Source organism: Salmo trutta, chromosome 32, assembly GCF_901001165.1.
Source record: "Salmo trutta chromosome 32, fSalTru1.1, whole genome shotgun sequence".
Classification (NCBI taxonomy): domain Eukaryota; kingdom Metazoa; phylum Chordata; class Actinopteri; order Salmoniformes; family Salmonidae; genus Salmo; species Salmo trutta.
In genome coordinates this window covers 32,244,269-32,263,039 of record NC_042988.1, presented here as the reverse complement: position 1 = coordinate 32,263,039, position 18,771 = coordinate 32,244,269, and the positions used below count along the sequence as shown (strand labels likewise).

Sequence of the window (18,771 nt, the reverse complement as noted above, 5' to 3'; positions counted from 1 at the left end):
CTTTACTCAGTACTTTGTTGAAGCACCTTTGGCAGCGATTACAGCCTTGAGTCTTCTTGGGTAAGACGCTACAAGCTTGGCACACAGGTATTTGGTGAGTTTCTCCCATTCTTCTCTGCAGAGCTCTGTCAGGTTGGATGGGGAGTGTTGCTGCACAGCTATTTTTAGGTCTCTCCCGAGATGTTCGATTGGGTTCAAGTCCAGGCTGTGGCTGGGCCACTCAAGGACATTCAGAGACTTGTCCGAAAGCCACTCCTGCATTGTCTTGGTTGTGTGCTTAGGGTTGTTGTCCTGTTGGAAGGTGAACCGCTGAAAAACATCCCCACAGTAGGTAGCGTGAAAGAGCGATAGGTAGAGAGCGTGTGAGAGAGAGTAACAGAAGCTGGATGGGATCTGGTTACGGGACCGCGTAGCACTCCGTATGGGTCGTTAAGTAACATCCTGCACACACACAGCCTGGCGCATGTGCTGCCCTATAGGGTGAGGGGTAATACTGTCAAATCAATACATCGAGTGGGTGACACACTGCCTCAAGAGGGGATCTTTAACCCTGTACACTTGTGGGAATTGGCCTGTATGGATAGGGCAAAAAAAATATTTAAATTTAAAAAAACAATTTTCTCTGCAACTTCACTATTACACTATCATCAATAGCATTTCCTTTATTATTAATCACGTTATTATTACCTCTAAATATAAGTCTAGTATTCCAATTAAGAAATGTCAGATTGTCAATACCAAAATGTGACAATTTAACACGCAGGCAATCAGACTCAAAAGAAATGTGCAATTTCAGTGTTTTGATACACCACGTTACTGGTTTGTGTGTCCATTTTGTTCCAATGTTATTGTTGTCTTAGGCCTTAAAAGCCCTATGTAAAAAGGGGAGGTCACAATTCTGTTTGTCCATGGATATGCTTCTTAATTAATAAACATATTTGGAACAAGCCAATACACTTCATTATTATCATGGCATTTCATTATTATTAATTAGGTTATTACTTATAAATATTAAGAGAAGACTCCCACAATGAGAGAAATAATGTAGCCTAAGCTACTGAAAATAGGCCTTTTACAAGAGTACATCATGACAGGAGCATTTGATTATTATTAGATGGATTCCAGACAGGCTACTTCAGCAAACTTTCTGAATGGACATATAGGCCAGCAGAGAGAATCAGCGAACTCACACACACACCCTGTAAAAGGACCCATCAATCAAAGCCACCAGTATGTCAGTCAAGAGCAAATATTTCTCCCTTCCTTAAAACACATTAAAAACCTAGGCCTACCATAGGCTTTCTGAAAGTAGGCTATAAGATAATGAATTGGCAAGGAAAGTATGAAGAGGAGAAACAGCTGTGATTGTCAATGTCATACTATCATTAAAATAGAAACAAATACACGCAACATGTCCATAGCCTATTTATCAGCGTTGATTAGTCTAGAAAATGAAGAAATGATTCCGTATCAAATTATACCATGCCAGGTTGGAGAGGACTGGCACATTGTCCATTTGACACAACACTAGCGCATTATAGGCCTCAGAGCCAGAACAACCTTGTCGACTGCTGTTGAATAATGAATAAATAGGTCAGACACACCCAACCTTTTTAAAAAGAAAACAGATTTATTTATCTACTAGCAAGGAATGAAAACGTGCAGTGTAGGCTAGAAGAACACTAGCGCTTCTACACCCCTGTGCATCTAGAGGTTTAGCTGCTGGAGCTAAAAACAACCGTTGGAAAGAGGAGACCTAGACAGTTTAAAGACTAAGTTAGCAAAACAATTGTTTATAGTCATTAGTAACTACTCCCACTATTAAGCCAAGTTGATCTACCTTAAAGTTATTCTGAAATAGTTTTTCCCCAAAACTTATTGTAGGCCTATTTAAATGGTTCTGATGGTTAATTGATTTTCATGACGGGCTTCATCCATAACGGTCAGTTACAGGGTTAATCAATTACCCTCACAGCCCTATTTATGTGTACTTTACATTGACTGTTCTTTTTGCTGCATTTGTTGATAATTTGGGGTAAGTGCAACATAAGACAAAAAAATGACAAGGTTTGAGTGAGAGGTCAAACTAGTGTCTCCAAGAGCCCACACATCTCCAAGGTCTGCACAGTAAGTCATTTCAATGCACTTTTATGACTGAAAGAAGAGTCTTCAACAAAAAGGTGCATTTTTTTAGCTCTCCTAGCTGTGCTGTTGAGGAACTAGGACAAGCACACTTGGTGTTTTGTTTGGAATACAGGCCTGCATCCCCGCCATCACACAATTACAGTTGTTGTTTACGTGATCCAAGGCAGTTCAGAGAAGCAGATCGTAATGTTGGTGAACATAAGTGCATTCAGATGCGTGGTCTGTGGCAAATGTTCTCCACAATACAACAAACAGGCTCATTGTGTTCAGGACAACCCAGGGTATAACGCCATGTCATCTTGTAACTAACTGTACATCAAATACAGCGATCATAAATGTTGACACTGTATACCGTTAGTTGTAGGACATGGAAATGTGTTGACACTGTATATTCCATTCCTTTTATGATATGGAAATGTGAAGTGCACATTTGGACTCCCGGGTGTTTGGCTGCTTGTATGACATCAAAGCGGTATTTATTATAATCCTTAATGTCTCATGTTTCAAAAATACTGTACATCGAGTCCTCTTAATTTACTCAGACAATAAAAAATGCGGGAGGGATGGGGGAAACTTCTTGTCATGCGCGGTGCTCAAGTTCAGAACGTCTGTCAGTGAAATCCCCTAGAACTGTGAAGCGGAGACCCTGAGGTCTGACGTCATTTACATTTAAGTCATTTAGCAGACGCTCTTATTCAGAGCGACTTACAAATTGGTGCATTCACCTTATGATATCCAGTGGAACAACCATGTATAGCATGTTACTGTACATGCCACTGCATTCCAATGTCTATGAGTGTAAAGGGCTACGGCAGACAGAGAGACATGGGAAATAGGGGACCTCAGTAGAAGGCCAGTAGCCAGTGGTCATCCTCAGTACCATCATAAACACATGCAACAGGTGACAATATGCATGGCTATATGTATGTATGTGTTAACTTATGGCTTGGGGGCAGTATTACGACGTCTGGATGAGAAGCGTGCCCAAAGTAAACTGCCTGTTACTCAGGCCCAGAAGCTAGGATATGCATATAATTGGTAGATTTGGATAGAAAGTAGAAATTTGGATAGAAAGTTTCCAAAACCGTTACAATAACGTCTCTGAGTATAACAGAACTGATATGGCAGGTGAAAACCTGACGAAAATCCATCCAGGAAGTGGGATTTTTTTGATGGGGTATTTTCAATTGAATGCCTAAACAGTGTCTAATGGGTTAGGACCCAGATTGCAGTTCCTATGGCTTCCACTAGATGTCAACAGTCTTTAGACATTGTTTCAGGCTTGTTTTCTGAAAAATGAAGAAGAATGAGACCTTTTTGTCAGTGGACTGAGGAAGAATGCAAGGCGTGACCGATTGCGCCCCCCCTTCGTTGTTTTTCATTTCTATTAAATACGCTATTGTCCGGTTGAAATATTATCGATTATTTAGACAATTGACAACCTGAGGATTAATTAGAAACATCGTTTGACATGTTTCGACGAACTTTACCGGTAATATTAGGATGTATTCGTCTGCATGTTTTGACCGCCTTGGAGCCAGTGGATTACTGAACAAAACGCGCCAACAAAAACAGAGTTTTTGGGATATAAAGAGGGACTTTATCGAACAAAACAAACATTTATTGTGTAGCTGGGACTCTTGTGACTGCAACCATATGAAGATCTTCAAAGGTAAGTTATTCATTTTATCGCCATTTCTGACTTTTGTAATTCCTTTACTTGATTGTAAAATACTTGTTTGTATGCTTTTGTAAGCGAGGCGCTGTCCTCAGATAATCGCATGGTATGCTTTTGCCGTAAAGCCTTTTTGAAATCTGACAAAGTGGTTGGATTAACAAGAAGTTCATCTTTAAGCCGATGTATAACACTTGTATTTTTTATGAATGTTTATTATGACTATTTCTGTATTTTGAATTTGGCGCTCTGCAATTTCACCGGATGTTGTCGAGGTGGGTCGCTAGCCGAACGCCTGCGCCAGAAAGGTTAAAGAGAGAGCGGGTGGGAGGGAGCATGCGTATGAGCTGTACGACTCTGTATGCTACGTGTCTGTACTGTAGTGTGTCAGAGGAGCTAGTTGTAAGTCGCTCTGGATAAGAGCGTCTGCTAAATGACTTAAATGTAATGTTAAATGTAGAGCTGTATGCTGGTCCAGCACCATCTTGCGGCCTACAGTGTCTCCCTGGCCTATCCCAGCAGCCCTGAGAAAGAGAGACAGAGTGCGAGTGAGCAGAGAAGTCTGCCAAAGGAGTGAAGTGAATCATGAGCTTTTACCATAAGTCATGAGTCACCCAGCTCACAGACCTGGGCCTCTCGCCCTCTCATTTCACTCAGATTTCCTTGCTCGCCACCCCCTCCCCCCCACTTCGCTCTCTATTACTTCTTTATTTAACCAGATAAGTCAATTGAGAAACAATTGTCAATTACAATAACGACCTGGCCGAGAGGCATAACGTTGCAAGAGTTTACAGGACAACACACAATACCACTAAAAATAAATAAAAACACCTCTCTGACCTGCACTCTCTCCCTCTATTCTTCCCTCTCACCAATTATTTCCCCTTCTCTCCCTCTTTCCTTCTCCCCCTCTTTATCTGTGCCAGATCAGTCCCACTCAGGCCCTGCCAGGTCTTCATAGCTCCACCATTACAGGAAATAGCTCTGGTCAGCACAACTCAAAGCTCTTCAGACAGTACTAACACACAACAGAACTCTTTCAGAGACTCCCTCTAACCAGCAAACAAGACAAACAAGTGGCAAAAATGTTACATTTCAGAAAAAGGAAATGAAGGACAAACATGAAATCTTAACAGGAAATGTATCTAGACTACAAACTATCAAATATCTGACCTGCTGAATCACTGAACGTTTGAAACACTACAAATAGACCAGTTTTTTCCGGATCAAAAATGGGGCATAGGTGGTGGGCGTGGCCAAAGAAAACATTTAGAGGCCCTCCTGTTGGCCGCAGTGACAAAATGTAACCGTTTTAATGCCAATTTCCTGCAATTCTAAACATTTAGCCAGGTGTCGGAGATACGATTTAGCAGTTAACGCTAATCTTCTGCAATTCTACACATTTAGCCATGACGCTGAGAGACAAATGTGCAATTTTAAAGCACATTTCCTGCAATTCTACACATTTTGCCATGGTTTACGCTAATCGGAGTGACTCAACATTATAACTAAATCAATGGTGGGCCTCATGCCATAACAAAAATACTCATTTTTACATTTTAGATTCTCCCTGACTGAGTAGCATTTATTTTCTCCATAGGTCCATTATCTTTTGGGTATACCTTCGATTTTGTTTTAGTTCACACTGAAAAGGTTTTTCCATTCCGAACATTATAATTTTTTTCTCGTTTGGACACAGGCGGTACGAAGAAGAAAAACTTAGGCGGTAGTGTTGTCACGATACCAGAATTTTGACTTTAATACCGATACCAGGTTTAGTATGACAATACTCAATTCCATCACAATACCACATCAAAAAAAGAAGGCATGTTAGCCAAAGTCCCAGAATGACACTTGATCCAGACAGATAAACTCAGCTACTGCTCTGTTGGGCATCTTTTGAGGTCAATATTTTTCAGAGACAGCCATGTATGCATAATCCAGCGTTTCCCAAACGCGGTCCTCGGTACCCCAAGGGGTGCAAGTTTTTATTTTTGTATCTCTATTGATAATCTGGGTAAATCATGATGTGGCCCAGTCCTATTCACAATAAAAGGGAATGCATATTCAATAGGAGTGTTTGCATGCACTATTTAGCATGTTGGCTGATTTTCATGGGGCTACAGAAGACAAATTATCAGTTTCACTTCTATTTGGGCCTTATTTTCTTGTACTGAGCAACAACATTTGCATAGAAGTAAGTTATTTTATAAAAGTGTGCGCTCTCTTTTTAACCAGTAATGACATCATCCATGAGGCGCAGGGGGGGGGCAGTCGAAGCCATATTCACATACACAGTCAGTTCGCAGAGGCAAAAGAATCTTTTGGAGAGACCGATTAAGTGAATTAATAAAGTTTTGTTGGCAATCATCTTCGCAATCAGCATATTTTGCGTTATAGTTTGCATATTATCACAAACAAAGAACTAGGGTAGTGAATAGATGTTACAGTAGTTGCTCCACTAAAAGTTTTGTGATTATGCTGTGGGACTTAGAGGTTATTTGTGGTTTAGTACGGTACCCTACATCACTACTTCATTGCTCCAGACCAGCGCAAGGGGAAGTTAGAGCACTGATTACGTGTTTGGGTCCCAAGGCGCTACTGTGTCTCTGTAGTACTGTAGCTTACTCCCGACCAGTCATGTTGTACAAGACACTGCAGCGCAGTGCAAGCTGTGTTGCTATGGCTGCTGGTTCAATACCCGTGCCAGCCTCGACTGGGAGATCCTTGAGATGACTGTAGGTTTTTGGTTTCTCTCCCTCTAAAAACATAAATAAATAACTCTAAATAACAAACTGGCTTTATTTACAAATAGGTAACAATGTCTCACCCAATTTTCAAGAATGGCCCCCGCCCCCCCTCATTTTACATTATTTTAAAACAAAATATTTTCTTTAAAACAAAGCGATAATGATTATTATGATTCATTTAGAATGATATAAAAGCCCCTTGGATATTCTCACAGATACAGTGGGGCAAAAAAGTATTTAGTCAGCCACCAATTGGGCAAGTTCTCCCACTTAAAAAGATGAGAGGCCTGTAATTTTCATCATAGGTACACTTCAACTATGACAGACAAAATGAGAAAAAAAAATCCAGAAGATCACATTGTAGGATTTTTTATGAATTATTTGCAAATTATGGTGGAAAATAAGTATTTGGCAGTATTTTCACGGCCGGATAAAAAACGTACCCGATTAATCTGGTTACTACTCCTGCCCAGAAACTAGAATATGCATATAATTAGTAGATTTGGATAGAAAACACTCTAAAGTTTCTAAAACTGTTTGAATGGTGTCTGTGTATCACAAAACTCATATGGCAGGCCAAAACCGGAGAAGATTCCATACAGGAAGTGCCCTGTCTGACAATTTCTTGTCCTTCTGTTGCATCTCTATCGAAAATACAGCATCTGTGCTGTAACGTGACATTTTCTAAGGCTCCCATTGGCTCTCTAAAACCGCCAGAAAGTGGAAGGGGTGTCTGCTGTCTCTGGGCAAAGAACAGCAGCAGAATTTGTAAGTGGTCAGCCTGGGGGACAGTGAGACTGGAGATGCGCAGTCACGAGACTACTCCATTTTTTTCTTTCAGCCTTTGAATGAATACAACGTCGCCCGGTTGGAATATTATCGCTATTTTACGAGAAAAATAGCATAAAAATTGATTTTAAACAGCGTTTGACATGCTTCGAAGTACGGTAATGAAATATATTTTTTAAATTTGTCACGAAATGCGCTCGCGCGTCACCCTTCGGATAGTGACCTCAACGCACGAACAAAACGGAGCTATTTCAATATAACTATGGATTATTTGGAACCAAAACAACATTTGTTGTTGAAGTAGAAGTCCTGGGAGTGCATTCTGACAAAGAACAGCAAAGGTAATCCAATTTTTCTTATAGTAAATCAGAGTTTGGTGAGGGCCAAACTTGGTGGGTGTCAAATTAGCTAGCCATGATGGCCGGGCTATATACTCAGAATATTGCAAAATGTGCTTTGAAGATCTTCAAAGGTTAGTGCTGCATTTAGCTGTGGTTTGGGTTTTTGTGACATATATGCTTGCTTTGAAAATGGCTGTGTGCTTATTTTTGGCAGGGTACTCTCCTGACAATCTAATGTTTTGTTTTCGCTGTAAAGCCTTTTTGAAATCGGACAATGTTACTGAAGTTTCACGTTAAAATGGCTCTAAAGATTGATGCTATACAACGTTTGACATGTTTGAACGAACGTAAATACACTTTTTTTAAAACTTTTCGTCCTGACATTTTCCTCGCGCGTAATTTTCCTACATTTTGAGTAGCTTACTCAACGCGCAAAGAACATGGAGTTATTTGGACATAAATGATGAACTTTATCGAACAAAACAACATTTATTGTGGACCTGGGATGCCTAGAAGTGCCTTCTGATGAAGATTATTAAAGGTAAGTGAATATTTCTAATGCTATTTATGCATTTAGATGACTCCAAAATGGCGGGTATCTGTAATTGCCTGATGTATTTTTCTGAGCGCAGTACTCAGATTACTGGGAAAGCACACTTTGCAATAAAGTTATTTTGAAATCTGTCAATGCGGTTGCATTCAGGAGATGTTAATCTATAATTATTTGAATAACAGTTTAATATTTTATTACCGTTTATAATTAGTATTTTTGTAAATTGTTGTGCTGATTCACCGACAGTTTTGGGGGAAATACATTTTCTGAACGTCACGCGCCAATGTAAAGAAATGGGTTTTTGGATATAAATATGAACTTGATAGAACAAAAAATTAACGTATTGTCTAACATAATGTCCTAGGAGTGTCATCTGATGAAGATTGTCAAAGGTTAGAGCATAATTTTAGCTGGTTTTCTGCTTTTGGTGACGCTTGTCCTTGCATTGAAAATGGCTGTGTAATTTTTTGTCTATGTACTGTCCCAACATAATCTAACTTTATGCTTTCGCCGTAAAGCCTTTTTGAAATAGGACAACGTGGTTGGATTAAGGACATGTTTATCTATAAAATGGTGTAAAATAGTTGTATGTTTGAGAAATTTGAATTATGACTCTTTTTTTTTTTAATTTGGCGCTCTGATATTTCACTGGCTGTTGAATAGTGTGCACGGTGGGTGGGACGCTGCGTCCCACTAGCCTCAAAAAGTTAATGTAAAACCCTTCAATCCTTTTATTACTGTAGCCTTCTCCTGACTGTCATGTTGTACAGCGCCATATTTTCCTTTCCATCCTCACGGAAACCCTGAGGGTTCCATTTTTCTTGGAATAGAAACACCGTAATATTAATCAAATTAATTATGCTAAATTTCTTAAAATCAATCCCATATACTATGCTCTTAAGGAAAAGGTTTTAAATTCTCTAGTAATGCCAATATTGAAGACTATCAAATGCTTCTCAAAGATGCCATCTGGTGGTCAAACTAGCACTAACTTGCATTAATGGTAAAACTGGCTGACAATTAAATAACTTGGCATAGAATTCTGCATCAGCCTGCAAGATATGCTGCAGTCTGACACAACTTTTAAAGCAGGAACCACTGTAGCTTCAGATGTAAGCTAGCAAGAAACGTTAGCCTACAAAGCTGGAAGCAACTGGTATCTACTTTCATTGTAAAGTGCTGCATCATTCAAGTGTGTTAACTTCTGTGCAGCATGAAGAGCTAACATGATGCAGCCCAGACTCCCTGTACAGCATGAGTGGGGAGCTAACATGATGCAGCCCAGACTCCCACTACAGCATGAGTGGGGAGCTGACATGATGCAGCCCAGACTCCCACTACAGCATGAGTGGGGAGCTGACATGATGCAGCTCAGACTCCCTGTACAGCATGAGTGGGGAGCTGACATGATGCAGCCCAGACTCCCTGTACAGCATGAGTGGGGAGCTAACATGATGCAGCCCAGACTCCCACTACAACATGAGTGGGGAGCTAACATGATGCAGCCCAGACTCCCTGTACAACATGAGTGGGGAGCTGACATGATGCAGCCCAGACTCCCACTACAACATGAGTGGGGAGCTAACATGATGCAGCCCAGACTCCCTGTACAACATGAGTGGGGAGCTAACATGATGCAGCCCAGACTCCCTGTACAGCATGAGTGGGGAGCTAACATGATGCAGCCCACACTCCCTGTACAACATGAGTGGGGAGCTAACATGATGCAGCCCAGACTCCCTGTACAACATGAGTGGGGAGCTAACATGATGCAGCCCAGACTCCCACTACAACATGAGTGGGGAGCTAACATGATGCAGCCCAGACTCCCTGTACAACATGAGTGGGGAGCTAACATGATGCAGCCCAGACTCCCTGTACAGCATGAGTGGGGAGCTAACATGATGCAGCCCAGACTCCCTGTACAGCATGAGTGGGGAGCTAACATGATGCAGCCCAGACTCCCTGTACAACATGAGTGGGGAGCTGACATGATGCAGCCCAGACTCCCTGTTCAACATGAGTGGGGAGCTGACATGATGCAGCCCAGACTCCCTGTACAGCATGAGTGGGGAGCTGACATGATGCAGCCCAGACTCCCTGTACAACATGAGTGGGGAGCTAACATGATGCAGCCCAGACTCCCACTACAACATGAGTGGGGAGCTAACATGATGCAGCCCAGACTCCCTGTACAACATGAGTGGGGAGCTAACATGATGCGGCCCAGACTCCCTGTACAACATGAGTGGGGAGCTAACATGATGCAGCCCAGACTCCCTGTACAGCATGAGTGGGGAGCTAACATGATGCAGCCCAGACTCCCTGTACAACATGAGTGGGGAGCTAACATGATGCAGCCCAGACACCCAGTACAGGCTAAGTGGAGCTAACATGATGCGGCCCAGACGCCCAGTACAGGCTAAGTGGAGCTAACATGATGCGGCCCAGACACCCAGTACAGGCTAAGTGGAGCTAACATGATGCGGCCCAGACACCCAGTACAGGCTAAGTGGAGCTAACATGATGCAGCCCAGACACCCAGTACAGGCTAAGTGGAGCTAACATGATGCGGCCCAGACGCCCAGTACAGGCTAAGTGGAGCTAACATGATGCGGCCCAGACGCCCAGTACAGGCTAAGTGGAGAAGGCACGGTGCACTCGCACTATAAGGTGGACATTGGCTGCGCTGGTAGACAGACTTGATCAATGAGACACATTTGACAGAAGTACCCGAAGTAAAATACATTTCAGTACCAAACCATTTTTCATGTTCTAGTATTGAAAAAGTACAGAAGGGTCGGTATACCATCCAACACTATTAGGCAGCCCGCCCAATACTTTTCTATGCAGAAAAAAACCCTGCAGACAAATTTTACTTATAGAAACTAAGAATGACTGAGTTGAAATCTTTAGACTGGTCTTCAGGTTGTTTAAATCAGATCAAATCTCTCACACACACGCCAGCTGTGTTTACTCTCCGCCCCTCCACAGTGGCTGCCTGCTGTAATTTACTCTATTTAGAATCCCAGGCCAGGTAGACCACATTCAAAACAAACAAGGATCACAACAACAGATCCTCCCACACAGCGGTGCACACAGCCCTGCAGGTGAACTAGACTGCAGTCTGAAGCACAGTGTGGTACACAGCAGACCCAAGGAAACAGGCAAGGAAACAACAACGGCATACACTATACATATCTGCATTCTCCTTTTAAAGTGGCAAACTAAACAAAATACAAGGAAAACACTTGAACTATCATCAATATAAGATAGGAATCCCGGAAAAGCTCCACTAAATAAATGTACAACACATAATCACAGAGAAAACAAGTTGGACTGTCGACTGTGGTCAAGTTCAGGGTTGTGGAACATTCCCAGAGGTCAAAAATGTCACAAAGGAAAAAGCTCAAAGTAAAGTGCTAACCTGTGTGCGATGCACCAGAGGATTTCTGACTCGAGTCAGGTTCGGGGCGTCCTGGTACAGTTGGAAGGGTCCCAGGGGGCAGCGGCTGACCCCTCTTCAGCAGCTGCTTGTGCTCCTGCTGGCGGAAGCGCGGAGGGATCTCTCTTGGCGGGTAACGCTGTTGGGCGGGCGAGGGCTGGGACTGCTGCTGGGCACTGGAGGGGGCGCGCTTGCCATTACTTCCACTGGTGGGGGGCACAGACGGGGTTGCACTGGGGTTGGCGGGGGGAGGAGGAGGGGTGGGGCCGGGCTTGGCTGAGTCTGGCACTGTGGAGGGAAGAGAGAGGAGGCAGGAGGTTAGGGCACCAGGCAGAAGCTGATTTTGATTTGTTCAACACACACACACACACACACACACACACACACACTTAGCAGTCTATTGATGATACCGAGGCATCATCAGTTCACCATCCCTCAATCTTAAGCATTAGTAGGCTTAAGGCAAAGCCAACTAACTGATCTTAGATCAGTGTTTATAAGGACAATCACATCCTAACCCTGGAAAAAGAGGCTAGTTTTAGAGCTACTCTTCCCTCTGTAACCCCCCCACCCATCCTACTGACCTAGCCGTGACTTCTTCTCACATTCCACCCTGACCGTCTATTATGTCTACGCTTCCAGCCCCTATGACAAGCTCCACTCACCCACTTCCTCAGTCTAGCATAAGCCAGCTAACACTGTTTAGCATGGTATGCTAGCTAATTACTCAACTCATTCATTTCCTCAGCTCAGTAATAGCTAGCAAGCACCATTAAGCATGCTAGCTAAGTACTATATTCATGTATTGCCGCAACTGTTTTAGCTTCTTAGCAGCCTAGCATGCTAAGTACTGTACTCATTAATTTCCGGGCTCAATATTAGCAGTTTGCTAGCACCTTAAGTATTAGCAACAGAGGGGAAGTGCTCAATCCGTATGAGGAGAGGCCAAGTAGCAAGAGGATCAGATTGGAACGACAGGCATCAGGTGCATTATGGAAAAGAGATGTATTCTGGTCATGATCTCTGTACTGGTGCTTACATAATAAATGTGATAGTCAGCAAAGAGCCTACTGCCACTCTGCAATTTAATACATTAAATGCATGATCATTTTTACCATGCTAGTAAATTATCATAATTTTATTTTCGGGCACTACAAAGGTCCACCGGAAATGGACACAAGCATGGGGCAGAGCGCTAACCTATTATACCAAGTAAAAGAGAGGCTTGTAAGTCGCTCTGGATAAGAGCATCTGCTCAATTACCAATATGTTAATGTATGTGTAAGTGTATTGAGTAAAAAACATGGTGAGGGTAAAAGACAAAGGATTAAAAACACAGCAAAAGAAGCTGACTATACCGCTCTGACAAATTCCTTAGAAACAGCTTATTGATTCATTGTTTTTTGTTCCGCTTCCCCCAAAAAGAATTCAACAAAATTGTGATTTAAATAACTTGGGAACAGATGAATGCTCACAGACACAGACAGTAGTGGGATGCAGTCTAAACAAAGACATGCCTGCTAAATCACACAGCCAGAGGGAGCAAGAGAGAAAGATCTGGCATGGCAACACTAGTAAAAACATCAGCAGGATCCAGCAACACAGACCAGAAGCTAAACAAACCAGCATGAGATTGTGATGTGTTTTACAGTATGAGAGAATCAATGTGCGAGACAGGCAACAATCCTGTGGCTAAATATTCTCATAGTAAAAAGCTCATTATAAACTGGGTGGTTTGAGCCCTGAATGCTGATTGGCTGACAGCAGTGGTATATCAGAACGTATAGAGTACCACGGTATGACACTTTTTTACTGCTGTAATTACATTGGTAACCAGTTTATAATAGCAATAAGGCACCTCGGGGGGTTGTGGTATTGCGTCGTGCCCAAGAACAGCCCTTAGCCGTGGTATATTGCCCATATACCACACCCCCCCCCAGGCCTTATTGATTAAGTAACCCACAGAAAATCATGTGTGGGTTCTGGGTACGACGCTGTATGGGAACGGTGCTGCTCCATTGACCGCAGCCCAATGTTTGTGCAGTGAACGGTGAACAGCTCACACACACTGTTATGTAACCGGGAGGCCCACAGTAAGGGGGAAGAGGACAGAATGGTGTCATACAAAAACAGTTATTTAACCTTTATTTTAGCAGGGAGTCATACTGAGACCAAGATCTCTTATAAAGAAGAGGCCTGTAATTACAAAAATATACACATTAATACAACATGAGAAGCAGAGATACAAAACAGTCATAGAAAACAAACAGACATTTTGTTCACAAGTAAGGTGCAAAAAAACTAAAAGCAGATTTACCTAACTCTGTAGAGACAAAGGAAGTTCCAGAGTTAGCCATCCCTGAGACCGGTGTAACCCCATTTTGTTGGCCAGAATTTCTGGTGACCCCACCCCACCCCAAATCAAAACAACCTTAAAATAAAGAAGTAAGTACATTTCGATTCACATCCACAAATAACCTTCAATTGAAATATCTTATCAAAGCACCAATAAATACATTTACTCAATGATATTGTATTTTTCTAATTATCTTTCTCAAATAGGTTTGCATTAGGGATGTTACCGGTTAATCAGTTAGCCCCCAAAAACACATTTCACCGGTCTTGCTTATCGGTCTATAGAGTACATTTGCATAACTTTGTGGAATTAAAAATTGGCTCGTGTGTATTTGTTAGTCTTCATGCATTTTAATTTATCACACGCGCACAGCATACACAGCCTAGTTTGAAGAGCGGAATAGCCTACCATCTGTCAGACAGCACAAGAGTAGCTCCTCAAAAAGCCTGTGTAGGCTACTGGAGTGAATTCAGCTGCATAGGCTTATAGGCTGTCTACCGTTGACTATCAGCACATCTCCCACCACTTTGCAATGTGAGCTTGAAACCTGAACATTTTCACTTTACGTCAAATAAATCAGGCATGTCTTACCTTGCGTCAAAGTAGCCTTGCGAAAATCCATCCATAGAAACGTGGAGGCAATTATTTTATTGGTTTTCATATCAACTTTCTTTTGTTGTCCAGAAGCCAGATGCATTATCCTAGTCATTAGCAACCCATCATAGTAGCTGCTATTAGATTCCCCCTCTTTCTACGTTTCTAAAAGAGATGTTCATCTCTGGAACTGGAACTGCTCACATTAGGTGCTCTGTTGAGAACGGCGTTTCCCGCTAATTGCATTTGGGTAAATGTTTGAAAATGACGTTTTATTAGCTGCTTCATTATATGAGTTGCATGTTTAATAACAGGCTATAGCCTTTTGACTGTAAGACGATAGGCTTGCTATTGTTGCATGTTTCCATTAAGCTCTTAATGAAAAATGTCCGGTCCTTGTATGCATGCATGGTATCAGAGGAAGAGGCAAAGCGAGACGTTTCACTCTCGCCAAAATCTGTCCAAAATAAGTCCACTGCGTTTTTATGGGCTTGTTTTGGACCTAAACTTGTCGCCTGCCTTTCTGTCTTGGGACAACTCCCATTGTTAGGGTGGAAACATAAGCATTTCATCATTATATACAGATCTCTGATAGTATTTTCTGTTGGTCACGTCAATTGTATGGTTTGGAAAAAAATTAACCATTTGTTGACCGGTTAATGGAGGGTCAGTTAGGCGGCAGCAAAATTAACCGAAATTTGCAACCTTTTTATATTTGTCCCATACAATAATCTCCACTCTTAATTAGTTATCACCCCCACCCCCAAACACAGTTTTTTTGGGGTGACCCCACTGAAACTCCCACGTGACAGCACTAGCGACTCCGAATACCACTGATCTAGGAGACTTCGGAGGGCCAAACTAGGCCTAATTTCTGATTAAGAATGCAGTGATGTGTACTGAACCTGTAGCCGTGTAATAAAGTGTAGTGCACGGTGATACTATTAGGCATGATCTAATTTCAGTAGAAGCCCATTTTTATTCGCAACTTCTTAATATTTTACCCCCAATTGCAATCCTATTATGATCTTGTCTCATCGCTCGGGAGAAGCGAAGGTCGAGTCATGCATCCTCCGAAACATGACCCGCCAAACCACACTTATTGATATCCGCCTGCTTAACCTGGAAGCCAGCTTCACCAGTGTTGGAGGAAACACTGTTCAACTGACAACCGCAGTCAACCTGCAGGCACCCAGCCTGCCACAAGGAGTCGCTAGAGCGCAATGAGCCAAGTAAAGCCAACCCCCCTGCCCAAACCCTCCCCTAACCCGGACAACACTGGGCCAATTGTGCGCAGCCCTATGGGACTCCAGGTCGCAGACGGTTGTGACATCCTAGGATCGAATCCGGGTCTGTAGTGACGCCACAAGCACTGCGATGCAGTGCCTTAGACCACTGTGCCACTCAGGAGGCCTTCTGTGTGTTTATTAAAGAGAGCTATCAAGATGCCCAGATACTTATAAACATGGACACAATCAATGTGGACACCATCCGAGGTACAGATGCTTAAATGTATCAACATACAGCTGGCTGGTTATATGCTGTAATGGCAGGATAGAACAGCGGCGTCTGGTAAGACAAGGGGTGGCGGACTATGTAAACTCAGCAAAAAAAAAGAAACGTCACTTTATCAGGACACTGTCTTTCAAAGATAATTCATTCAAATCCAAATAACTTCACAGATCTTCATTGTAAAGTGTTTAACTTCTTTGGGATAGGGGGCAGTATTTTCACGGCCGGATAAAAAACGTACCCGATTTAATCTGGTTACTACTCCTGCCCAGAAACTAGAATATGCATATAATTAGTAGATTTGGATAGAAAACACCCTTAAGTTTCTAAAACTGTTTGAATGGTGTCTGTGAGTATAAAAGAACTCATATGGCAGGCCAAAACCTGAGAAGATTCCATACAGGATGTGCCCTGTCTGACAATTTATTGTCCTTCTGTAGCATCTCTATCAAAAATACAGCATCTGTGCTGTAACGTGACATTTTCTAAGGTTTCCATTGGCTCTCAGAAGGCGCCAGAAAGTGTAATGGGGTGTCTGCAGTCTTTGGGCTAAGTACAGCAGCTCTGTTTGTGAGTGGTCAGGCTGAGAACAGTGACACTGGAGATGCGCGTCCGAGACTACCCCATTTTTTTCTTTCAGCCTTTGAATGAATACAACGTCGCCCGGTTGGAATATTATCGCTATTTTACGAGAAAAATAGCATAAAAATTGATTTAAACAGCGTTTGACATACGGTAATGGAATATTTTGAATTTTTTTGCTGAGTTTATTTCTCTAAATAACAGCTGGTGCACGATATCTAAGGAAGTCTTGAGGTTTTTCCTCGCCTGAGGTAGAGTATCTCATGATAAGCTGTAGAGCACACCATCTACCTAGAGAGTTTATCTGTATTTTTCATAGCTGTCTACATACCACCCCAGACTGAGGCTGGCACTAAGACCGCACTCAATGAGGTGTATTCCGCCATAAGCAAACAGGAAAACGCTTACCCAGAGAAGGCGCTTCTAGTGGCCGGGGACTTTAATGCAAGGAAACTTAAATCAGTTTTACCTCATTTTTAATCGGCATGTTAAATGTGCAACCAGAGGAAAAAAATAAATAAAAAAAATTCAATAAAATACATACACTCTGGACCACCTTTACTCCACACACAGAGACGCATACAAAGCTCTCCCTCCATTTGGAAAATCTGACCATAATTCTATCCTCCCAATTCCTGCATACAAGCAAAAATTAAAGCAGGGAGCACCAGTGACTCGATCAATTAAAAAAAGAAAAAAAAAGAAAAAAAAAGTGGTCAGACAAAGCAGATCCTAAGCTACAGGACTGTTTTCCTAGCAGACTGGAATATGTTCCTGGATTCCTCCGATTTCATTGAGGAGTACACCACAGTCATTGACTTCATCAATAAGTGCATCGATGACGTCATCCCCACAGTGACCGTACGTACATACCCCAACCAGAAGCCATGGATTACAGGCAACATCCTCCCTGAGCTAAAGGCTAGAGCTGCCACTTTCAAGGAGCGGGACTCTAACCAGGAAGCTTAGAAGAAATCCCGCTATACCCTCTGATGAACCATCAAACAGGCAAAGGGTAAATACAGGACTAAGATCGAATCGTACCACACAGGCTCCGAACATCGACGGATGTGGCAGGGCATGCAAACCATTACAGACCACAAAACGAAGCACAGCCGAGAGCTGCCCAGTTACACAAGCCTACCAGATGAGCCAAATTACTTCTATGCTTGCTTCGAGGCAAATAACACAGAAACATGGATGAGAGCACCAGCTGTTCCGGACGACTGTGTGATCACACTCTCCGCAGTCGACCTGAGTAAGACCTTTAAATAGGTAAACATTCACAAGGTCACTTAGCCAAACGGATTACCAGGATGTTTGCTGCGAGCATGCACTGACCAACTGGCAAGTGCCTTCAATGATATTTTCAATGTCTCCCTGTCCGAGTCCAATACCAACATGTTTCAAACAGACCACCATAGTGTTCTTGGGCACAGGGACTAAGGTAACCTGCCTAAAGGACTACCAACCCGTAGCACTCATGTCTGTAGCCATGAAGTGCTTCGAAAGGCTGCTCACATCAACACCAGTATCCCAGAAACCCTAGACCCACTCCAATTTGCATACCGCCCTAACAGATCCACAGAAGATGCAATCTCTATTGCACTCCACACTGCCCTTTCCCACCTGGACAAAAGGAACACCCATGTGAGAATGTTGTTCATTGACTTCAGCTCAGCGTTTAACACCATAGTAGCCTCAAAGCTCATCAATAAGCTAAGGACCCTGGGACTAAACATATCCCTCTGCAACTGGATCCTGGACTTCCTGACGGGCCAACCCCAGGTGGTAAGGGCAGGTAGCAGCACATCCACCACGCTGATCCTCAACACAGGGGCCCCTCAGGGGTGCGTGCTCAGTCCACTCCTATACTCCCTGTTCACTCATGACTGCATGGCCAGGCACGACTCCAACACCATCATTAAGTTTTCCGATGACAACAGTGGTAGGCCTGATCACCAACAACGATGAGACAGCCTAGAGGAAGGAGGTCAGAGACATGGCCAGGAAAACAACCTCTCCCTCA

At 42.8% G+C, this 18,771-nt stretch overlaps 1 protein-coding gene across 9 annotated transcripts in view; it reads right to left on the bottom strand.

The window, feature by feature from the left end:
* The window catches only part of LOC115171727 (trinucleotide repeat-containing gene 6C protein-like), a 69,761-nt gene that overhangs the window by 26,257 nt on the left and 24,733 nt on the right, over positions 1-18,771 (bottom strand). For all 9 annotated transcript variants that reach the window (XM_029728802.1, XM_029728808.1, XM_029728810.1 and 6 more), the window contains one exon: positions 11,681-11,986. In XM_029728802.1, the coding sequence (XP_029584662.1) occupies positions 11,681-11,986 (306 nt within the window). The remainder of the gene's footprint in view (positions 1-11,680; positions 11,987-18,771) is intronic.